The sequence below is a fragment of the Athene cunicularia genome (genome assembly GCF_003259725.1).
Source record: "Athene cunicularia isolate RWA chromosome 7 unlocalized genomic scaffold, athCun1 chr7_part1, whole genome shotgun sequence".
In the NCBI taxonomy this organism is placed as follows: Eukaryota; Metazoa; Chordata; class Aves; order Strigiformes; family Strigidae; genus Athene; species Athene cunicularia.
In genome coordinates, this window is record NW_020799107.1 from 11,204,676 (window position 1) to 11,229,793 (window position 25,118).

Below are 25,118 nucleotides of genomic sequence, written 5' to 3' on the forward strand. Positions count from 1 at the left end.
TTTTCCCCCCCCCCCCCTCTGAAATGATGAGACAGCAGGAAAACACATAACTGTCTGAGGCAGCCTACCTGCTGGAAGGACCATGGGACTGCTGGCCTGTGCTTAGACCCAACTATAATAAACCAAAGAACAGGGACTGCCTGGAGGGGAAAAGGAGGGGGAGCGAGGAGAAAACACACAGGCTCCAGCAGAAGCTGTTTTCTTTCCCCCCCTCTCCCAAATAATTGGAATTATGGGCTTGATTATATCAGGTACACATTTAGGTATGGCCAGACCTGCAGCAACAGACACCCTGCAGAGCAAAGGCTCCTGGCAAAACCACTTAACAGCATTTATGCAGTAATAAGTGTGACAATGCACAAGCACCCAAATGTCAAGCATCTCCTGTCCTGCTGAAAGGCATTTCTTATTCAATCAACTGAGAGGCTTCGCATGAAGGCTGAAGGAGGTTTTCCGGAGATCTTTTTCAATACTTGTTACATCCAAAGTTATGTCTGGGGGCTTCAAAAACAGGCTTCCCTTAAACTGTTCAAAGGGTAATAGCTCTGCCTGAATGCTCTGCAATCAACCTAATACAGTGTATTTTTCTAGCATACCAAATTAAACATTACATATGAAAAGCTATTCCAGGAGCCTCTTGAGGCTAAACAGTTAACGTGTTCCAAAAAAGGAAAAAAAAATAATCAGGAAATAGAAGGTTAAATTCTAGGTGTTAATAAAAATGTATCCACTCAATGCTGCTGTACCAGACAAACTGGGGCACTGCGGTCTGGTGTATATACATTGCCATATATATATATATGCCACAGCATGAGAAATACCTCACTTTCCAATGTGCTAAAAATGGGGTTTACTCAGAAGAACCGTAATTTGGCCACATAAACTCAGTGTTAATCTGCTTAACAGTACAACACAGGGCTAGAAGGGAGATTATATGTTCTAGTGAATTACACATCCAAGGCACTAAAGCCAAAACACTCATCTTCACGAGGAAAAGGTAAAAAGTTGAGTTTTCCAGCATAGAATTTACAGAAATGTCACTTGCGTATTTCTCTTTAGAAAGGGAATTGCTGCTTCAAGATCTATCACACTGAAAACCTAACACTTTTAACTCAGAATACCTGGAGTCTGCTCAGAGAACAGTGTCCTACCTTATCTGCTTCACTGTCATGACAAAAATACCTCCCCAAGTGTTGACCTCCAAACAACACAGGGAATCAAGAGCATATCATGGCTCCTCTCTCTCACATATATAAAAGACTAAAATTTGTATCTTAAAAGAGACTGAAGACTGCAGAGAAATGGTAATTGCTGAAGATGAAACAATGTCGGGATTGCTGCATATATTTATTGTATGACAAATAAACCCCCTTGCCCAGCAAAGCTCCTCTGACCGTGGGGAAAAACCATTCCCGAGATTTGAGTGTTAAACACAGACAGGTGGGAAACACGAGTGCATGCTGACTGCATATTTTTAGTCAATGCTCCCGTACACTTGCATTAATGGTACGGCTTTTATTTTCAGGACTGTTTCCTATTTACTCTTTTAAGGCACATGCCTCATTCTGATCAAAGGTTGCACAGTGCTCAATTAGCAAGAAGTGATTCAGTATCTTATCCAGAATCTCATTTAATGTCTCAAACCCTGGTTCTGAAGAAAGAGTTGTTGATTTCTACATATGATTTTGCAGTGCAATAACTAGAGCACGAGTGCTCTGCAAATACGAGCACGTCTGTGTTCACAATGACTTGAGAGCAAGCAGGGAGGGAGCAGAGCTGCTCTATGCCATCAAATGCACAGCTGGGGCAGATTAGGAAACCACACTGAACAGGGGTTTCAGTAGGATATGGTTGACTTTAAGATGATGTGTTTTAGGTGTGCAAGCACACCTCTGCAGCTAGCAGCTCTGTTTCCCCATCCTGCAAAAGGCAGGGAGAAGCTGAGGGTGCTGCTGCAGGCTGCCCGCTGGCTGGATCTGCTCAGTGGTCTGAGGCTCTGTGGCAGAGAGGAGAAAGCCAATTCCCTGCCACAGCATCAAGCTGCCTTAGCCCTAAGGCCCCCCCTTTCCCTCTCCCACTCCTTATGTGTCCTCCAATTTCTGCGACAAACAAGGCACTGAAGAGCAGCCCCGCTCTTACCCCTCTCTGTACTATCTTCAGAGTCTTGTAAAAGTGATACGCCTTACCAAAACTGGATCCAAAAGATGTGAACAAAGGGAAAGTGAGCAAGACTTGCATGGGTGACTTAACTACTCCCATGGGCTTTGCAAGGCTCAAGCAATGCCCTATTTGCTGCCAAGAGCAGTTGACCAAGGACTTCAGACGGGATCGCACACCCCTCTCCAGCCACCCCAAGGACCCCTGTCCCTCCCAACCCATCCCTCTGCACTCTCATTCTCTGAACCCAGCCACACGCCCTGTCCTCGTTTGTCCAATTCCAAGTTCCTGATCCAAAGCCTCGGGCACCAGGGCTTCACAGCCCAATCCCCTAGATGATTATTCTTCTTATTTTTAATCAGGAGCAAACCAACATATTTTTCCTTAGTCACCTTCTTGGAAACAGCAAGAAATGTTTTGGCTGCAATCTTCTCAAAAATTTCATCTGATGTAGACACCTAACAGGGAAAGTTTAGGGCCAAAATCTTAAAGATCTGGAAAAATCACAAGCAATTGAAAACAGCCTTATATTATTTACAGGAAATCCAACACAACCTTAACAGACAGTGCTGTCAGTTCTGCTAATAATTAAAAGGCAGCAATCTATCACATTATTTTTAGTTGTGCCCTTACTCTCCTACTCACAAGGGTCTTAAAATATCTGCGCATCTGGGAAAAGTCTTTTTCCATGTCAGCACTTGGATGCTATCCCAGGGGATAAATTTGCCACATGCATACAGCGCTAGTACCAAAACAATTTAAACTCATTACTTATATAAATCAAACACAGGGAAATGGCCCCTGCGCAATCAGTTTAATTACAGTTGTGTCGTGTGTGTGTGTGTGTGTGTGTGTCCCACCCCCGCCTGCCTCTGCTATGGATGCAATAGATCACAGCTCTAACAAAGCTGAAATTCAGAGTTCTGCAGGAGAACTGGCTTGGCTCTGGTCGCACAGGCTCTCCAGCTCCTGGGAGGTCCAAGCAGAAGTCTGAATGAGTTCAGCGGGTACGTCATGGCGAAGTCTTTGGACGCTTACAAGTGTTGGCAACGGAAAAGCCTTGAAAACCTCAAACAAACAAAATGCCAAGCTGACATTCATTTCTGAACAAAGAAACCCTACCTAGTGCCCCACGTCCGATGATCCTGGTCACCAAGGGTGTTTGGAGGGGGGTAAGGGAAATTTCTATGGCAGCGGCAGGTCCCCACCACCCCAGTGTGCAGGGCTGAATGAGGGCCAGGGCTGGCACACGTGGTGTGCGGTGGCAGCTCTCCAGAAGTACATGATTGACGTCAGTAACTTGTGTAATCATCCTGCCTTAGCTCGAGTCTATAAACAAAGTTTTGGGGGGTTGTGTGGTGGGTTTTGGTGGGTTTTTTTTGGGGCTGTGGTTTGTTTTTTTTGTTTTTTTTGTTTTTTTTAAATCCAGCTCTCAGTTGTTGTGTTTTCTCATAGGACTGGAACAGTAAAAGTATTTGGAGAAACCTCTACAATAAATTAAACTGCAGCAATATGAAAGGTCCTCCTGCCATTGAACTTGTCCTCCCCAGACTGGAACCTAACTACTGGATTTCCTTATTTCTTATAGAAAGCCACAACTGGAACACCTTGAGAAAAGTCTTTAGAAAGCCTCAAAACACTATAAATCAGTCAGAGAAGCATCACACTGATTATGATTGATTTCCCTCTTCCCTAACAGCCTTTTTATATTGCAAGTCTAGCAACAGACTGTGTCTTCTGAAATCCTGGGAGAAAACCTCAGCTGGGGTAAAACATCACAGCTCCATCCATACCACGTGTGATCAGATCTCTTGCGTGTAAAAGGTGAGTTTTACCTTCTCATAGGCTAAAACATCAGGACAGATTTTTTTCTTTTTTAATTCATACTCAATGCAATCATCTCAAAGCAGCTTTGTTTCAGCTTTGTTGTAATACTGGGATGCCCAGACTGATTATTCTGGCTACACAGCAGTTGCAAAATTTGTACACTGATGAATGGTGCTCTGCAACGTTCACCTGATGTTCTCCAAGTGATTTACAGAATGCGAGATAATAAACACAGTACCTGCTTTCTTCAAAGCAATTTTTGAATCACATCTAATTCATCTTCAAAACAATCTCTGCAGGATGCACAGCAATACCATCCTCATTTTCAGGAGAAGAAATGGATAGTACGCTGCAATGCTTTATACAGGGCCAGAGTTTAGAATCTGGACTGGAGATGGGAACAGCTTTTCTCCTTCCAGAGGTAATTCCAGTGAAAAATGCTTCAGTAAATCTGAACATCTCACTTGCAATTATTTTCTGGTGTTGTCATGTCTGAAATCCCTTTCTTTTCTTTTTTTTTCTCAAATACATATTACTGCTCCTTCTACCTTTCAAACTGAATATATACACAGTGGGTATTCTCCCCGTATTCCTTGACAGCATTTTATGTTTTCTGCCACAAAACTGACAAAAGATCCTAATCTGGATGAACAGCAGCAATGACAACTTTAAAAAATATTACTGGAAAGCCAGAAGTTTGAACTGTACTGCCTTTCCACTGTCTGCAACACAGGTATTGATGCTCGCCTTGCTGATGGATGTTCACAGTCTTGTCGACATATTTCTCAAAATCATGAAAAACAGTTTCAAGGCTGAAGGCCAGCTGGTTATGGAGGTTGAGACCACAACCATTACCACACAAGAAACTTGAAATAGTGTCAACTAACGCTGGTATCAATGCTGTATGAGGAAGACAGACTTTAAAAGCATCAGGCCTACCTTGTTGATGTGCAGTTGCTGTTGCTGGAATTGCTGTTTGTGTTTCTCCAAGAACTGCTGGTGCTGCTGCTGGATCACTAACTGCTGGAGGGCCTGGGCGTTCTGGGGAAGGGGAGCGGACTGCGTGCGCCCCAGCGGGCGATGCTGCCGAAGTTTGTGTATTGAAGGGGAGACCCGTTCTCCACCAACCAGAGACTGTGCATGGAGGGGCAGTCCTGAAAGATACCAGTCTGAAGATAATATGGAGGAAAAAACAGCAGAGAAGAAAAAAAGGAAGAAGAAAGGAAGGGAGAAAACGGCTGTTGAGTAACGCTGATGGTGACAATGATACATAACGTTAAAACCAGCCATCTCGCCATTTACAGTTGAAGCACCCTTAAAAGAGAACAGATAACAATTAATTACCACTGGATGGAGTAATACTTTGCTTTCTTTTGAATTCTTTGTTAGCTTGTTTACTCACAGATCCTAGGGAAACGTTTCATTTCTTAAAATCAGCAATACCTTATGGACCCTTTATGACTTGGTGGATGACATGAATTAAGATCACAGTGGCAGTTTGGAGAAGTTAAAAAAGTCTTACAGCTTCATACAGGGAGTAATACCTGGTGCATTTCTAGGAAACCACCAACCCAAGACGCCACCCCCACAGCATCCAGTAATTATACCTTAAGGGGGGCTCACTAGATATGCTGAAGGATGATGGATGCTGATGAAGCTGCTTCCCACTCTAGACCATGTAGGGAAGCACATCTGCTTTTGGCTGTGCTATATCCCATCCCGTAGAAATGACTAGGGATGAAAACTTCCATGTGATAAACCCCTGGCCAGGTTTGTGCTGGAAAACGGCATTTCAGGAATATGGGAGCTATCAGGCTTGATTATTCCCGTAGAAAGAAAGTTGGAGGCCAAGATGACAAATAGCTAGAACTGTTTCCATCGCTGTCCCGTGTATACATGCTAGTAATTGAATGAAAACATAAGGTTATTTTGAGATAGCTTGCGTTACTCACATACCCTTGGCAAATTAGGTGTTTCTGATGACTACCATGTGAAATACCTGTCTGAGCTCCGGTAACAGCATGTCTTTAGAAACCATCTTGTCTTTTTAGCTGTTCTTGAGGTAAGCCAGTTCTTGCTCTGCTCTCCAAAAACATATCTTCACACACTTCTTAGAAAGCTGGGACATGAAGACATGCCCAACACAAAGCGAAACCCAAGGGTGGAGGAGCTGAGGATAAGTCTTTACTTTTGCTTGTTACACCTTGGGATAGAAAGGCATCACTGGTGTCTCCCTAATGTAGATAAGGCTGCACACACTTTTAGGAAAAAAAGTTCTCTTTTGCTTTACTTCATTGTATAAAACAAACTAAAGACTGTGCAAGTGGTCAGTACCATTCAGAAATACTGCCCAGTTCAAGAGTTAGAGAAGTTGCACCTTCTCTTTCTTGGTTGAGAAGAGCGAGAAGCTGCCCAGAAGTATGCAGCCAGCTGAATATAGTAGTTTAGAGACACCTTGACATTTCTGTCCCAGTGATTCACAGAACTGCCCTGCATGGAAGAATCTGGCTCATTTAAAAGCTTCTCTTCTTGGGGAAAGATTTTCTGAGTTTCCCCCACCCTTTGCTTTTTTGAAAAGAATCATGTAAAAGAGTATCATACTTTATAAATGTGTGTGCATTTACATACACACACACACACACACATAGTCTGTGTGGGTAAAAATATATGAATAATTTGGAAAGATGTGGTCCATCTCCCTTATAGCACAGTTCCTCTTCCCAAAAGTTCAACTTTGACAGCAGAGGAAGGGATCTTTTACATTTACATAGAACACTTTGGAAGACTACTTTCCTCCAAGTGAATGACCAAGGTCCCCCGTGAAGGCCCTCCAGGGAGACACCTTGTTCCTACTCAGAATGTACATGGCAATGTGAAGGATATTATTCAGAGTAACCTGTCACAAGAGTAACAGCAGACCTAAGGAATTCTCCTCTAGTTTCCTCAAACCTCCGTGTCTATCTTCCTGCACAGAAAGAGCATGCCATCATGCTGGATCATTTTGCAGCCATCAGGAGACTATCTCCAGAGCTGAAGGCTATCAGCAGAATACTAATGAACGCCACTTTGCTTCCAAGGAAGTTCAAAGTACTAACTGTAGTTTGGCAGCCAGTCCACTTAGGGCTTTTGAGACCATGTGTTAGCTTGCTCTCTTTCAGTTGCTGCATCTGCAACGTGTGCTTCTTCTTGCTGCTCTGTTGTATTGTGAATATTCGTCCTAAGTGTTGGTTTGTAACATGTTGTACTCACTCTGAAAACACCACACGTAGCAGGTGGACTAGAAGGATTACTCTTGGAAGCAAACACAGTACACTGTAAACTGAGGGAAGCTTTGAGAGAGGTCAAATAGGAAACAGAACAGCACTTCTTCCTTATGTGTGCTTTAAAGCAAACACCAGCATAAACAGAGAAGAAAGTTTTGGATAAGAGGGGATGTCTTCTCCAGTGGCTCTTCATCAACAGACCTTGGGCAAAAGTGAAGAGCCATGTCAGGACTCTGGGTAACCTCATCATGCCACCGCAACTATGGCAGAAGGAGGCAACAGAAAATGATGTAAAGGTTCAAGGAATCTGCACATACCATCTCGCAGTTCTGAGAGTGCTGGCTAAATATCAGGCTTCTGTGCTTCAGCTTCCCCATATGCACATGCTTATAAGCTTATCACAACCCCACGTATATTCCTGGGATTTCAATGTAAAACCAGACACAAGCCAAATCAGCAAGCCATGCTGTGATACTTCAGTGATCAACATCTCTCAAGAGTTTCCATTAGAAATGGAAAGAAAAAAATAAAAATCAACTTGTCTATAACTTACGCAGAACATCCTTTGTTCCAACATCACATACTGTAAACCAGAAATGCATCCTACTGGGAATTACTGCTTTGAATCAACCCTATTTATAGAAATATGCCTTCCCACAGGTACTTAGTTCTGAAAATATGACACACGGAATGATTCAAAGCAATTAGCATACTGAAAATGTAACATATACAAACAAATACAATCTGTTTGAATGCAATTGATTTTGCCATATTTTTGCCATTTCTAATAATGATGAAAAGCAAGTATTTCAATCTGTGATTTTGTAAATGTGTGCCTTTCATATACGGAATAGAAACCATCCATGATAAAGAGCAAAGGTAACCATAAGACGCAATGTTTTTGTCTCCACTTGAATCTAAAGTGGTTAGAGCTCTTAACAATTCAGTTTTAAATTTTCACCTACAAACTTATGCTCTACTTACGGAAGTAAATACTATTGATTTTCATTTTGCCAAAATGACAAGGTAACTTCCCTCAACCTCCAGATGAGGTGGGCAACCTCTGTTGCCACTACTCAATATATCACACCCCCTAAAGGTTATATATTATACCTACAGAACGTATAGATGATGTAGTATCTTTTTTGTACAAGAGAGAGACTTTACAGAAAAACAACAGCTGTCACTGGCTCTCTTTCTGCAGCTGGGACTGAGTTTTGCACATTATCCATGGAGCGCTCACCTGTGACTAAGGGAGTTTGTGCAGTTGGCTGTTCCAGTAAGACCATGTGTTGCAGAAGAGGGTTATGTGCAGTTCCCCCATCTCTTTCCAACGTTGTAGTGCTCAAGTAGGGAGTGAGGTGAGTGCCAGGAAATAAAGAAATCCGCTGCTGTAAGGTTGGGATAGTAAGTCTCTCAGCATCCTGCTGTGCTGATCCTCCCTGTCAATGCACAATTGATGGCACAGTGTGTTAAGGGATAAATCGGTGCACGTAGCATTTCAAAGGCTGCATCCCCCCCATCACTTACGCTGGAAGGGCCAGTTGCAGGCAGTCCTAGTGTGATGTTGGGCAAAGAGGGAGATGTGTAGAGTGGAAGCTGTGTTACTGAGCCTTCACGATTCACAAGCCTGTGAGCCAGGCTGGTCTGCAAACAAAATCAATAAGATCATCCTGGTGAGAGAGCATCCACAGATTGGATCAAGGACACAGTACACTTGTTGTGAGAACACATCACAAACATACGGAGTGGGTAACTTCACTATGACACTGGAAATACTGAATGGGGGAGCTAAGCTGCGCTTCAGATCCAGCCTAAACAAGCACAGACTAGGTGCCTGCCCTGATTACCACTGCCGTGGCCAGGCAGGGGAGACGAGACCAGGATAACCAACACAGGAATGATCTCGCTCTGTAGCTGCTGCCAACCTCCCTGCCCTACAGACACACATTTTACAGTTTATATGATCTTTCCTGGAGACTAAAGATCACCCATACATCCTCACCGGTACTCGGCTTCTGCTCAGTCTTCATGCAGTGCCACTGCGAAAAGCTTCTGCAAAGAAGATTACTTCTCAGCTTACTTCTTCTCAAGTATTTGCCCTTTTAAGGCTAAAACAGATTACCTTAAAAAAATACTGTTCTAATGGTTGTTGTTCTCTTTAGCAAATCACAGACAATTTATGCTATTTACTAGCGTGCGTTAGCTTAAATCAGACTTCAAAATTTCATCAAAACGCCTTAAGGTTGCATTTATGTAGCTATTTCCTGATTTTCAGGGTGAAATGCAGGATTTACCAAATTATATTACGGCCATTTAAAGCAGAAACACTTAAGTAAATATACCTTTAATTTCAAAACAAGATTGATCTGAAATATGCACTAGAAAACTCATTTTTAAAATTACAATAAACTGCCTGATTTTCCTGTTAGGAAACAAGTGTTCTGATCACCCTGAATTCTCTGCAGGTGATTTTCCAACCTAAATAAAGTAGAGTTTAGATTTCAAGCAGACTTTCTGTAGAATTTCTACTGTTTAACTCAAGTGCTATGGTGAAAAAAAGGATTAACAATATTATACTACAGAACAATCTATATTGATGTAACAGAGATCTGAAGAACGGCTTTATACATTCTAGATTTAAATTCATAGTCCTGTAAGTAAATGAGACTCTATAGGTTATTTCCCTGGTTGCAGTGGTGGATAATAAGAACCTATCTTTCTCCCTCAAAGACTTTAAGGTGAAACTTAAAAAAACCCTGCAGCAACCCATTAGGGAAGAAAAAAAAAAAAGCATGTAAGAACTAATACTGAAAACCAAACACTTCCTGTAGAACAATCTTTGAGAGCAATTATGCCTCCTTGATTTACCAAAAGTTAACTGGGCCAGCTGACAGCTTTAACAGAACACCCCACCTCTGGCACCTGAGGTTGGTGCTGCCTGTGCAAGGAGGAGAGAAGAAGTAAAGCCTTCCCATGACCATGTGTGTCACCATTATCAGATGCTGGGTTGCCTTTCAACTGCGGTCTTCCATGTGCCACTAACTTGCCAGCCACTCTCCCAGTGTCCAACTGTGTCTAAATTCCAAGCGTTCAAAGTCATCTAATTTTCGTATGACCCTGTGCAAAATTTCATGTGCAAAGTGAATTTTTTCCTATTTCCTTTTGCCTTCCTGTGCTTTCATTAATGTCATTCAAGCTTATTGGAAATATATTACAGATCAGTTCTCCCGTAAAAAGAGTAAAATCTGTTTTTTTAGATCTCAGTTGACAATTTGCTGCCTTAAAGGAGGAAATTTGCAGGGAGCATTTTGCTATTGAGTGGTACCTGGTAAGGACATGTGACTGAGCACAGACACACGCTTCTTCCAAGTAATTTTGAGCACTACTGGCAATTTTGTTTTAATTTAAATTACATAATGTTAGCATGCCACATCGAGAATAGGATAGTTACAGTCAGCAGAGTAATGAAATATTTTACTGATATCATAAATGAAGCAAAACTACATCTATTTTCTCTTCTAACAATCAATACTCCATAGCTGTGCCTCAAACTACTTCTTGGGGATTTGTTTTAAAAACGGTGAAGAGAAAAACGCAGCAGCTTGATGCTATCAGCGTATGGTATTTACCAGCATTATCATCACTTTAAATATACAAATCCCATCTATGGGTTGTACACAAACATTTTTTGAATTGCACAGAAGAGAACAATTTCAGCATGTACAATTTTCATCTATAGTCAAGTACTTTTTTATAGTCTTGTATCAACTGCAATGAATATCATGTACCTTTCAGAGATGGAAAAATCTTTTGATTTAAAAACAGTATTTAAAAATAGATATTGTCTATTTTAAACGGAGGCAGAGCTGTAGTCTTTCCGCACTGAAAGCAAGGACTGAAACTTAAAAAATGAACTCAGATACCATCTTCCAGCATATCTGAAATTCTTCAAGAAGTGACCCAGCAACTAAGAAAGAGACATATTTCTCATTTAAAATAAAACATGAAGGTAAGCATGAAACACCTAAAGTTGGCAACATTATTTTCTCAGAAACATTTAAATATTTCTAAATATTTAAAAGTGGGAACATCAGAAAGCCTGGTCAACCAGTATTAAGGAAATCTCCAATACTTGGGCTACTACTACTTCTACAGAAGATTTTAAAGAAACCAAAACCCTGCTTTGCCAAGTTATTTTTTCCCAAATGAACCTATACAGGCAAATGGATGAGCTAGTATCACACAGTGTGAAATGCTGGAACAAAGTGAAGAATTATTTTTCCCCCAAAATAAACACAAAGGACCACGACATTTAGCTAAGTCATTCAAGTACACCTGAAATGCTGGGAGGAGAACAGTTTGTGCAACAGTTTATCGACGCTGTTTGCCATCACACAGTGATTTATGTTTCATTTTGTTCTGTGATGGCAATAATCCAATATACTTAACAGAGTGCCGGGCAGTTTTAAAATTGGAACTGCACAATCATTTGTATGCTATATTTTTCCTGTTTTCCAAAAAATTATAAAGAGATGAGAAAGAATCCAGACATCATTTTCAGGGAAACTAAAGCTACATTTTCTTCCTCCTTTATGCACAGGTTGTTTGGAGATGATGGATCAAATGCTGCTCTTGTTAAAATGCTAGATGAACATGCTTCTTTCCTCGCACGCAGTGGCATCGCTGTGAATTACCCACTGCAGTTCAGTTGCAAAAGAGGCAAATATGACTTCCAGGGAAAGGCTTTGGAACTACAGGGATTTTTTTCAAATCGTCTGCGTTGCTCATGCCTCAGCCTAAGTTACAAAATTGCTGCGTTGCAAGCAGCTGATGAAGAGAGTTCTTCTTATAGTCTTTGTCCAATTTACTAGGTATTGGTGGTGTAGTCACAGATGATTAGCTTAGATTATTCAGTTGAAAAATAAAATGGCTAAGCAGAATATTACAGTTTCACATTCACCTGCATGAGCTAACTCTGACTTGTGGGAAGCTGCCCGCTCTGTTTATATCACAAGAAAATGTAGAATCCGCCAGTTTTTCCATCAGCAGTAACTGGGGATTTGCAGTTTGATAAGTATGAACAAGATTGACAGCTCATGGATCAGCAAAACAGGTAACTCAGCGCTAGTATTCCTGGAGTTAACACAGACGTACCTAAGATGTGCCCTCAGCTCAGTCAGTCTTCAGTTCTGCAAATCCGATCAATAACACTGCGTTTAAGATACCTTTTTCTAAGTCTGCTCCAAACTACTAAATGGTCAGTGTGCATCTCAAAAGCCACGTCTCTTTGGAGCAGCTTCAGCATCCAGCGTCAAGTGAAGATTCCACCTTACACTATCTTAATCTTTATAGTAATTGTCTAAATCTTGTTAAGGTTACAGCTGACTAGAGTGGATGAAGGTATGTGTTGGATAATTTAGCAGAGGAGAGGGTGGAGTAGAAGGCATATGGCCTATATTAAACGCTGTTACACTCCATTAGAAATAAAAATAAAGTGAAAATCTGTACAAAACTAGAAAGCAGTAAGGGCTTACATTTATACTATAAGAAGTCCTTTTCAGCTCTAAATGACAATTTTGGGAGAACAAGCGCAAGCCTGTTTTTACAGTCCTGATGTTCAGACAGATGCTATATTCATGGGGAGAACAGCTAATGGTAAACTGGATAAAAAGAAACGCACCAGGGACATGACACAATCACACTGGTGTTCTACACCTAAGGCTTATGGTGAAAGGCAGTTAACGTGGCTCACATCCCATTACCTGCCTTTAGAAAATGGTGGGTTTCAGTAACCCTGATCACAGGAGCTGCCGTGTTCAATTAGACTCCAGTTTACTCTGCCCAATACCCTGTCCTTGACATCCACAGCAGATGCCTCAAGTGATAATGAAAGCTTATGGGATTATAAACTGGCACACGGCATCAGGCACCAAGGTTTCACATCCCTAGGTGGGGAAGAAAAGGTTAAATCTGTTCCCTTTAATCCAGTTCTCGTTTGGCCATATTTAGACTATCCTACTGCACACCACAAATTCACCCTACATACAACATATGAGAACAGATTTCCCAAATTTTAAAATACTTGTATTTGACCAGGAAACACTCTTCATGCTTTACCTTGCTAAATCACTTTATTTTTACTCTCTCTCTCCTCACAACAAAACCACTACAAGTTACCACAAGCAGCTTGCGATCTGGCTCAAACTAGATTTAATAAACAGATAATGCATCCTGTCAGCCCAGATTGAGAGGTAATTGCCAAAGTCCACTCCAAGTCACGATCTGGGTTTCTTTTTAGCGTGGTGCACACCGGTTTGTATGCTCAAATTCCTAAAACTCTGCAAAAACTGATTAGAAGCCCAAGCATTAAAAATCAGAGTGAGGAAGGGCTCTGTACCTCTGCTTGAATACTCGTGACTGATCCTGCAATTCCGTTCTCGGCGCTTATGTTATTGGAGCTGTTGTTTGGAGAGCTGGGACCAGATCCAGGAGCACTGTTGCATGCAGAGTCTAAAAACACATCCAAAACCAACTTTCAGCATTACAAACAATCTCCGCGATGGTATTTAGACAGATAACAACCCTTCGAGTTTTGTTTTGGAGGAAAGCAACCCTCCTCCTCCCCATCTCCCCCGTAAATCTTCCCAGGGCTCTTAAAATACTGACAAACACTTCAAATGGTCTGTCCAAGTACCTACTTAACATATTTATGTCTTCTCCTCATGGGGATTTCTCTTATAGTGTATTAATAACTCTAAATACAATTGGAAGATAATAAAAGACACGGAAGGCTTGAAGAGTCCAAACTTGAAGATGTCAAGATTGTCCTGCATCATTTTTCTAGAAGTGCTTCTCACCCTCTTTAGCCTATAACCGCGACGACACCCTCTTGCCACATATTGCATCAGACTTCACGCTGGAACAACCAGGGAACCATCTCAGCGTTGACATTTTCCCATGCAGGCTTCTGGTGTGTCTGGATTTACTGGAAATACACCGCCAGCACACATCCCTCACACATGAGAGCTGATCTCTGCTTTTATACAGCAGCACTGAGATTTTCTGGTGCAGGCAAGTGGGTACATGTAATGTCCCTGTCCCCTGCAAAGCTCCCACAACATGCTGGGTCCTCGCAGAAACATGACCTGCCTCGGACTGCCCTTCACCCAGCACAACAGCTCCCACAGCACTGAGCTCCCCAAAACTGCCTGGGGACTGACTCACAAGGATGATATTTTGCCAGGATGGCAAATTAAATCATTTTAAGAGATTTAAAAGCCACCTGAGATGGGATTGGATGGACAGCTGGCTGTGGTCATGGCTGAACACATTTTACAAAAATCAGGCAAAACTCTACCGGGTCCAAAGCAGTAAATTTGTTTCACATCACTGCCTTTTATTTTTTTTTTTTTCCCCTTCCAGTAAGTCTTCTCCACTCAGGGAATAAAACACGTTGTCACTGGAAACACCCGAGGCAGAGTTAATCTCTCAATTCTGTTATCACCTGAACGCTTGAAAAATCCTCTCAGCTTTGTATATTTTATCAACATATTTCCCGTGAACTCACTAACCTGAACCATGGAGATGACCAGCCTGAAATCAAAGCCTCCACATTAATGATACAGAAATAATGACAAACAGAAGCAGCACATGAAATTACAACACTCAGAAAAGCTCCCTCAAAAGGTTTCTCACCTGGTGTAAGGCACAGCTTCCAGTGTTTCTCCTTTTATTTTGGAAGGTAAATAACATTAAAATTTTTTTCTGAACTTTCCTCCTCCCCAAGCACAGGATTTGCCCAACACAAGAAGAATCTCCCAGCGGCTGCAATAGTTCAGGCTGCAGCAGTCTTATAATTGCTCTAGGATGCCCCAGTAGAAATAAAAGTCAATTGTTACAATTTGGGGGATTTAAAAAAAAATATTTATTTTGTGGCATTATTCTGTACATACTATTTTGTTATTTTGATCCTTGCAAGTACCTCCAGCAAAGTAGCAAAGAGATTATTCCTTTTTTTTTTTTTTTTTTTTTTTTTTTTTTTTTTTTTAAAAAAAAACCAACAAAACCAAACAAGCAGCCTTGTTGCATTTTGTTGGCTGTGCATTTGGGGAGGCATCTCACTACCAAGAAAGCTGGTCACTGACTAACACCTAGCTGAGCACCTAACATTGAACTTCTCCATGGAAAGGAACTTTGGAGAGTCTAGGTGTTCTGAAAAAGTACTGACTGCATGGAAACTAAGTGCTTTTTCTGGGACTATGTAATTAACTACAACATATTAGATCTTATGCATTTTTATACATTTTCCTAGACATAGGAAATGTACCTGGTACATTCAACTTGTGACTCCATGAAGACATATTCTTCAAGGATTAGATGTAATTTATATTCCCTGAAGGGGAACTTCTTTTAAGTTATTTTTCATTCAAAAGCCCCCTCTTACTGTAACAACTCAGACATTTTTCTATCCAGGCTTCAGACTGGCTTCGTGAACCAGGTCCATGCTCAGGGAGAAGCTGGAGCTTCCACTGCTATTTCTGAAGGCATTACTGGGACCAAACAGTCAGCTATTAGGGTTTGATTTATCCTAAAAGCCACATGACATGTAGCAATATATGAGGAGTGAAGTGAATTCAATTTTCAGATCCAATATAAATTATGCTTAGCTGTTGAAATCATATATACTCTCTGCAAACAGAGGGGCTTGGATACAGAGGGGTGCATAGCTGCCAAGGGTCTCCCCAAACCACCCAGCTCTCTAAAGAGTGCTCACTTTGAGTTTGTTTGAATGATGACAGCATGCCTTAAACTGAGAAAAGTCTGAAAAAACCGTCACATAGTGGTCCTTACACAAAGGCATCCCTAGATGGTGCTAAGGATTAACTTTACGGTAATGTATATAATCTACTTTTACTCTGATCCCTCCTTACAAACTTTACTCCCAGAAGAATATTATTTTTCAACAAGAAACTGTCAAATAAGTAGTCAGAAATATCAGATATATATATATATATAAATGCCTTACATGTTTTAAAACTTTGGTGTAATTACTTAACAAGGAACTATGGCAGTCTGCCCAAAGCTTAAAACAAACAGGGATTGTAAAGCATTTACTGCTGGAGGACAACAGCCATGAATTATGGCCTCCTCATGGATACTAACAGGATCACCTTTGAGAAACTTTATTTCTCAACAACCTGTTGCTGAAGATCATAGAAATGCTTGGGGAAAAAAAAAAAAAAGCACTCTAGTGACATATCTATACATATCTGCCCAAGACTTAAAAGTTACAAAAAAAGCTCATTGAGTTGGTAATATTGTCTCAATAGATGGGCACCCAACGGACCACTGCTGCTGATGTTCACCTGCATCACCCACCACTGAACTCTGCCAACTTCATCCAGGTTTTGCCAACCTTGAGAGGCCCACGAGAGATCCAGACTGCACAATTAACTGGATGCAAGAATTCATTTTGGAAAGGGACATCTCATTGAGTATGTGGCTGCCGGCACAGTTTTGTTGCTTACCCGACGTACCTGTGACATCCAGCGGGCGCTTCTTAAGAGCAGTAACCACTGGGCCATCTTTTCTGCGCAAGAGGGGGCTGCTTCGTCTTTCAGCTACTTTTTGTTTTAGTCTGGATCGTAACTTCAGATTGGGTTCAGACGCTGAACAGAAAAAGGAAAAGCAAACAGTGTCTTGGTTAATATTATGTCAGTAGTCTTTACTCAACGCAAAGGCTGGGTTTCAGTTCAGCATTTGCAGAAGCCTACAAGAAATTAGTAATTTGATAGCACATATTTGGAACAAAGATTTCTTAAGGTAATGAACAGGTGCCAGCCTATGCAATATCCAAATTCACTGGCAATGAAAGTCAATAGCATTTTAATGAAAAAAATAATCATCATCCTGCAATCTGTTGTTTTAAATGAAGACGCAAACTTACAACCTGCTGTGAACTCATTCAGACTACTGCAGAGAGCACCATTCACATCCCCTAGTTTCCCACCTCTGCCCAACTTGCTTCCAAGCCAGCGGTAAACCTAACTCATGGGATCAAAAAAATCAATACACGAATTGGTGAGACAACTGAGCTGTTTGGTCAGCATGGAGCATCACTGTGGGTCTGAGACGCTATCTGCTGAAATAGACAGATCCACACCCTTGGAGTCATCCGACCCCATGGTAAGCTGGCTTAGGGAGATACGTCAGAAGAGGGGGAAAGAAAATACAAAAATAAAACCCCCACAACCAAAACAGGTGAATGTTTTTCTGCTGTTTCACCTCCCTGAAGCAACTCACCTTGGAATCAGAGGAGCCCATGTCAACTGAAGCCAGTATCAACTCAAGAAAAAGGGCATGAGAGTGTGGCCAAGGCCAAAGCCAACGCCAGGGAGGAGAAGGTTTGTTTATTTGGGGAGCAACTTGGTTACGTCATCACAGCCACAAAGTTAAACCATATCTAAAAACACATCAAATACTTCAAAAATTCACGACTGCCAAGGGTAGGTGTGCATGTATTTCCTGAGACCACAGTCTAACTTGCTTTGTGTACATCATACTTTTGAGAGACTCTCTTAAAAACTTCTGCTATACCCAAATCCTGAGATTTCATTTCTCCAAAAGTCAAAGCAGAGCTCCTGGGAACCCCTAATGCCTCTGGGTTAATGACAGCTGGCAACACCGCACACGTTTGCACAGCAGAGCTTATCGAGTTTTTATAAAGGTAATGAAGCCTTAAGTCAAGATTCCTTCTGCAAGATGATTTTCTCTGTAAACTTTCTGATCTCTTGAGTATACATGAAATATCTGCTTTGGCGCTTCAGGGCTCCTGACAGTTACAAGATTTGCGAACTGGCTCTATCTCTTCCCTTCCTCAGACTCTTAACAACTATGCAGCTTAATCCCTTTGAACCAGCAAATCCTGTGCTCTCACCATTAAGTACGATACACTCTGCTCCCTACACTCCAGGGCTAATAATCTATATTTCTTTAGAAAAATTAAAATAGGGTTTACAAACTCATTTGAATTAACTACGTCTGGCTACAAATATATTTCCCTACAGTTGGCTTTGACCACTGGGTCATGTAAAAGATCAAACCTGACAATGTTAATTGCAGGGCTAAAAATTCAGAAGGCTGATGAATTCACGATCAAATGCTTGAAGTTAAGCCATCAAAACAGTTCTTTGATGAAACTTATGGGAGGGGGGGAAAAAAAAAAAAGCTTTTCATTAATGTTTTGGACAGAAAAATGCCAGCAAGAGATAAAGGGAGCACTAAAAAAAAAAGTGTCAGACTCTTTAAGATGATGCTTGAAATGCAGTATGAAGTACATTAGCAAAGCAGAAATCATCTTATAGGGCATTTGCATATAAAATGGCAGGGGACTGAATGCAAATCTGTCATTTGCTCAGAGGGCAATATCAGAAGGGTGGACTAGGTAAAACACAAGCATACGCTCTAACTAGCTACTTGATAAAGTTCTTTTCAAAACAGAAGTTGACATTAATTTAAAAGTAGTCTTTGGGCATGTGAACATTTGGTACCTCATGCCCCATCCTTTAATTCACAGCTTTTATTTGTTCCAAATACTGACTACTAGTAACTGTCTTGAAGCTCCGGTCAAGACTTCAAAGAACAAATGGGAACATGTCACAGCAAGATGCCAATACATCCATTTTAGATACATTTGCACTGCCAACCAACAAATGAAATACAAGCCTATGCCACAGCTGTTGAAAGGATCCGTCTCCTGACAAAGAAAAACATGACAATAAAAACTGTATTTCAGCACAAATTTTATTCATACGCAATTTATACCCTGCATGGTGTTCATCTGAAATATGTTTTCTGTGGGGAACAGACAAGTAATTGTGCAGCTTTCAAATACAGAGAATGAATTGGTTAGAAACACCTTAAAATGGCAGGGAAAAAAGAACTGGGGTCACAGATTACCCAGCATGACCATATACGTCCCATACGTAAAGCCACAATAAAAACATCCTTCCATGTAACAGGAAGGGAATGAGCATAGAAAATTACGGCCTTAAAAGAGAAAACACCTTGAGAATGAGTTATGGCAAAAGCAGTGTATTATCATTCATCAGACAAAACTATTTTCAGGCAAAACTATGCCATATATCGCTTCCTCAGCTGGAGGGCTCAGTTTTGAAACAGCAAACAGTCTATTTAAAGAATCACATTGGTTTAGTTCACTCTGATTTGGTTCCATTTATCCCCCAGATATAATCCCAAATCTAACATGTCATCAAGACCTCAGAGAGCATAATCCCTACATGCATTTAGTTGGGTGCTATACAGCCCAAAGTAGGTGAATTAAAATGCTATTCAGCACAGGCAGGGCAAAACAGTCTCAAATTCAGAGAATTTACAAATAGCATATTTTTATAATAAAATATGTAGCTTTCAACAGAGGCATTTCCAAAACTCAAAATACTTTAAGCTATTCAGATGTTTTAAAATAAAAAGTATATTTAAGCTGAAGAGAGCTGTCCCTCAAAAGTATAAAATAGGAATTTAAGTAACACCTAACTATCAATATCAGACAGTCAGCACAGGTTCAGTGTTCTTTAGGGAACACCAACTCCACTGAAAACCTCCTGATATTCACACTGTCAGGCAACACGCCCAAAGACTTGTTCCCCATCACTGCTAACTAGTGTAAACTTAAGAGATCTGAAGACTAAATTAGAAAACTTACTATTTTCTACACCTTAAGGTGAAGTCTTTTAAACAAATGCCCTAAAGTTATCAAAAATTAGTTTAGCAAACAAATGAAGCCCATGCCCAAGTCTGAGTCAGCTTCCATAAAGCCAGTGGGATTTCTTCAGCAGTGACATATTTAATTTGGCATATAATAAGGATTTATACAAAGAATATTTTGTTTTCCTCCAAGTAAATTAATAACTAGAACATAAGCCAAAAGCTTCCCTAGTTTTCACAGGCTCAAACCCAAGTTACCCTTCTTATACGTCATTTATTGCAGCAGGACCCATGTAATCCAATTCTTCAACATTTATGTCATTCTCATTGTTTTCTTCCTAGAATTGCATCCACTAAGCTGCTGAACTAATCTGACATTAAGTCTATGTAAGTCAAACAACGCAAAGTCCTGGGCAGTGTTTGCTCTGTTCCCATTACCCATCCACATTTATGAAAATAACACAAACAATGCACCATGAAAACCCTGATCCCAGTCCTTGTACATCTTACTTTTCAGCAGCTGTGGACTGAAGAGGGCTGTTATCTTTTACTATTATTTTTAAGATCCATACTAAGCCTCACCAGCCAGGCAAAGGCCAACACAATTGCCTTGTCTCTCTTCAGACATCCAGGTCACCCCATATGGGTGAACATAGGAGAGGGAGAGAGACAGCTGTCTGAAACTAGTCTTTTGCATAACCCAAGATTTTAAAAAAAGATAAATTTTTATTCTGCTTCAGCAGGAGAGACCACACATTCTGCAATTAAGCATTTGTTCCCCACCCTGTGGCTTCTTTGCTCCCTGGCTGGGTCTATCCCAGACCTTCATTACTGCTCCTTTGCATGCATGGTGTGGTCTCTCCTCTTCAAAAATCATGGATCGTGACCTATGTAGTCAGTAGGACCTGGTAGAGCTGGACACAGCAAAGTTAACCTTTGGTCAAACAAAAATATTGAAAATCATTTCACCGTTATTGCTCTGAAGCCCAAGTGAGTCAATGTTCTTGATTTTCAATACTTCTAGGCATCAGCATAGAGGGGGACAAGAAGAATAGGGTCCCACAAATGTACCTAAGGGAGACAGGTACCACAGGGCAAAAGTGGCAGCAGAAAATTCCTGAACTAGAAAATAAAACAAGAATGAAAACAAGGCAGCCTGCTTTTCTGCTGAAACAAACTGGGTTTTATGATCTTGGTACCATGGTGGATGGCATCACCTGAAATACTACATCTAGAAACATAGGTACATGATTAGAAAGGGACAGATAAAGATATTTGTTGGGTTTTCTTCCTTTTCTCCTAACTCTGTGTTGGCACACAGGACTGTGTAGGCGCTCTATGGGAGGGCTATTTACTGTGTCCTTAAAATGAAAACTTATTAGAGGTCAATATTTGGCACTTTTCATGATGAAGTTTAGCACTTATAGCATCTCAGCAGCAGAAAGAAGGCTTTAACACCCATTAAACCGAGCATACAACACTGACACTTTTTACAGCTTCACTATCATTTATTTGCCTGACTAAAAAACCACAGAAAATCGCAGTGTAATGGAGCACCAGGAAGGTTTCCGCTGTGAATAGCCAAAAGTGGACTAGAAAAATAAACCCGTGGAAATGCCACATCTTGTCTCTGTCTTTCCCTTTCCAAAGTCTAAATAAGACAGCAGCTTTGCACAGTTCAAAGTATTATCTGAGAGGAAAGATAAGAGACATGTGGAAAGGGACAAGGAATAGAAAGGAGAAAATGAGATCCTCCAAGTGAGTTTCTCCAATAAAGTGTTAAACCAGCACTGACCTGTGTAGAAGGTAAGAGAAAAACATGCAATTTCTGATAGCAACCAAAAAGCTGCAGTGCATGTAGCAGAGGGAGATACTGGCTGCCTGAACGTGAGGGCAGGGAGCAGCTACAAAACCGGGGAAAACCCTAGGGAGTGACCCATGGTGGCCACAACTTTTTGGGGACAATCTTACATTAAAGTGAGCTTCTTCCAAAAAAACTCTACAGGTGTTTTAAACTCAAGAACTGTGCTGACCTTTACTGAAATGTAACATTAAAACATACAAGTCCAAGGTGGGTCAAAACACGCATGGTGATGTTGCCTCCACCTTTCATCAGAGTGTCACAGAACAACCAAGCACTTGTTTTTGAGATGCCATCTGTTCTGTACCTAGAAACCTTCCTGCCACAGCCATGATGACCACATCCATACCCTGTCCTGCCAGCCTTGTGCAGTTTGCCTTTCTTCCCTCCTTGACATGTCCCACAAGCATCTCCCCTGCCTTTGCCTGATGCTGGGCTGCTCCCACGGGAAGAAGCAACCTGCCCTACTTCCAGCCTCCTCCTGCTCTGGGTGCTCTTCCAAGGAACTGTAAGAGAGCAACATAAACCCAGTAAATCAATCTCATGTTGTCACACGTGGTCACAAACCGCTGAGGGTCAGGAGAGGGGAAACAGTGCATTGAGAAGCCTGTGGAACATGGCTCGAGTGATGGAGTTTTTCCTTAGAGCTCAGCTGTTGTGTTTCAGTTTGGAGAAATCACTCCGAGTTACCACTCTGGATGCTGTTCATGCGGTGCTTGTGGTCAAAGCTGACCCACAGAGGACAGGCACACACCTGTCATGCTCTCTTAGATCAGACTTGAATTTAATTTCTGCTAGATGCAGTGGCCCAGAGGCCAAGGATCTCAGCACCAGCCAGAACCAACCATATATATAAACATATTTATATAAAAACCATATATATATATATATATATATATATATGCGCACACATAGAGGTGAAAATCATGCATGCTCCTGGCAGTGCATGTGAAGCAGAGATGGAGCTGAGATGACCAAGAAGGAGAAGGGCAGGTTCACTGAATGATTGAGGACTAGGTGCTGGGCCTCCTGGAGCACCTGCTCCTCAAAGGTGACACTAAATCAGAAGACCTTATTTGGTCTTCTACTGAAAGGTTTCTCCTTCAATGCACCACTGACAGTACTGATGGGAAGATATGCTTTTTCCTCATGGATTCCCCGCTCTCATGTCAAAAGTGCACCTGCTTTATCAGAGCCCTGAGTGAGGAAAAGAGGTGTGCCCTCCTTTTGCCTCTAGGCAAACCTCAACGCTAGACAAGCACCCATGGGGAACACAGTTCATAGCCTCTGGCGCCAGAAAAAAACATGGGAGCAAAGAATTCCCCAGTGTGTATATAGCTGCAATTGCCAGAAGAAATAGAGGGACTAAAGCAAGTATTTGCTGGTCCCTCCAACTGCACTTTGGTTTGTTGCTGCTCCCTGAAATGTCGATGAGCTGTTCTGAAGAGCTATCCTATAGCATCACAATAATAAAGTAATTTTTGTGTTTAATAGAGTTATTTGTGGATTAGAGAGACTGACGTCCTCCACCTGGAACAGGAAAGGCTATTTATACCAATAGGGATTTCTCATGCAGGTCAGTGCCTCCTCTTCGCAGAGCACACCCCAAGGCAGTGCGTGGGTCCCTGGGACACAGTGAACCGCCCAGGGAAGACAGACCTCTGACCACATCAGCTGGAAGGACAACGTGGGTGGGAAAGAAAAGATGCTCTCCAAGTTGAGTGACACTCCATGCCGTACAAAGCTCAAAGATTTTCTCTAAATTATACTCCCACGCTACACCAGGATTTCAGCCTACTCTATTTTCCTCTAAACAATCTTTGTCATAAAACAAACCATTTAAAACATTCCAATAATCAGAACCAACTCAGAGAGGTATTATGCCTTTCTTGACAAATGCAGCATTTTAATTATTGACAAATCCTTTAATTTTCCCTTTTCTTTCTTTTAAATGCAAGAAGTTCAGAACAATTTCACCTGCTTGGTTGCAAATAATACTTAAACAACTTGTGTTTCTGCAATACTGTGAAGAAACCAACAACATCACAGGATGCTGGATGCTTTTCCTCTCTCAGGCTCCTCTCTTTTGCATGGAAAAAGAAGAATATTAGAAAACAGGAGACAGTGCCAGCCCATGGGCTCCCCACTGTGAGCCGGTGAGCATACAGTGTGCACAAGCACTGATTTGTGGTGCCTGGCAGGGACATGCAGGCAGGGAAGGACCACACTGCCTGTTTCATGGCCAGCTCTGGATGGGCAGCAAGGGATCAGGACCCTACAGCCTAGGTACATCTTACCCATCTAAGTGCAAGCTGGGGCTTAGAAGAAGTCACTATTCCCAGCCTGCTCATGTTTGATTCAGCCAGAACAACAGCAACCCTTTTCTTTTAGGAGGTTAGTAAGCTGGAAACTGCAGTGGTTGCTGGGACCATGAGCATGGGCAATGCATTTGTCAGATTCCTTCTGCAGTAGGCCCCAAATGGTGGTGAGATTCAGGAAAACCACTGGCCAGGGCAGCCCTCCAAGCGGCAGATGGGCCAGATTCTGCCTGTTTGCATCACATACAGGCAAGCACGAGGAGATGTCTTCATTTCATAGCATTCCTTTACTCCCTGAGGGAAGTCACTGCAGCAAAGGGGTGCATAAGCTGTGGGCTGACAATGCCAAGCTAAAAATCTCTCCTTGGACCTTTCCTGCTAGTTCGTAACTGTGTGGGCTGTGAAGGTTGAGGACAGGGTTTTTTCCCTTTACCACAAGCCCTAAGACACAGTACTTGACCTATAACCAGTCCTCCTTTTTCTGTCATGACTTGTGTAGAAGGCAAAAGATGTATCTGGGATGGGAGGCTTTTGGGTAGGGTAGTTGTTCTTCCCTGTTCCCCAGAGAAAAGATGCTGAAAGAGGGGTATGTGACACTTTCTACTTGTCCTTTCTCCCCAGGTACATACCACACGCATGCATGCGCTCATTTACTATCTAGGCAGGAAATTAAGAGACACATATTCGCCAAAGATGTCTTTGTAAACTCACAATCTGGTATTCAGTCTAGCTTTGGAAACAGTGGAAACTCGCACCCTGAGATGCTAGCCCACAGCTCTGCAGTGAAAACGTATTTGGAACCACAGGAATCCTTCACCTCCTTAAAATCTTCATGCCCATCAACATCCTTCTGATCTTCTCCTCTCCAGTCCAGCCAGCTGTGATACTGGAGGTAAAGAAAAAGCCAGGACCCAGAGCCTCAGTGATACTTCACAAAACAGTGACTGTGGATGCAGAAGCCAT

General features: G+C 41.7%; 1 protein-coding gene across 6 annotated transcripts in view; it reads right to left on the reverse strand.

Annotated features, from left to right (window-relative positions):
• Positions 1-25,118, reverse strand: part of HDAC4 (histone deacetylase 4) — a 236,519-nt gene that overhangs the window by 63,324 nt on the left and 148,077 nt on the right. For 3 of the 6 annotated variants that reach the window (XM_026852595.1, XM_026852599.1, XM_026852600.1), the window contains 5 exons: positions 16,778-16,918; positions 13,648-13,760; positions 8,778-8,894; positions 8,491-8,689; positions 4,924-5,153 (listed from right to left, as the gene is read on the reverse strand). In XM_026852595.1, coding sequence (XP_026708396.1) covers positions 4,924-5,153; positions 8,491-8,689; positions 8,778-8,894; positions 13,648-13,760; positions 16,778-16,918 — 800 coding nt within the window. The remainder of the gene's footprint in view (positions 1-4,923; positions 5,154-8,490; positions 8,690-8,777; positions 8,895-13,647; positions 13,761-16,777; positions 16,919-25,118) is intronic. The other 3 variants (XM_026852598.1, XM_026852596.1, XM_026852597.1) reach the window with 3 other exon arrangements.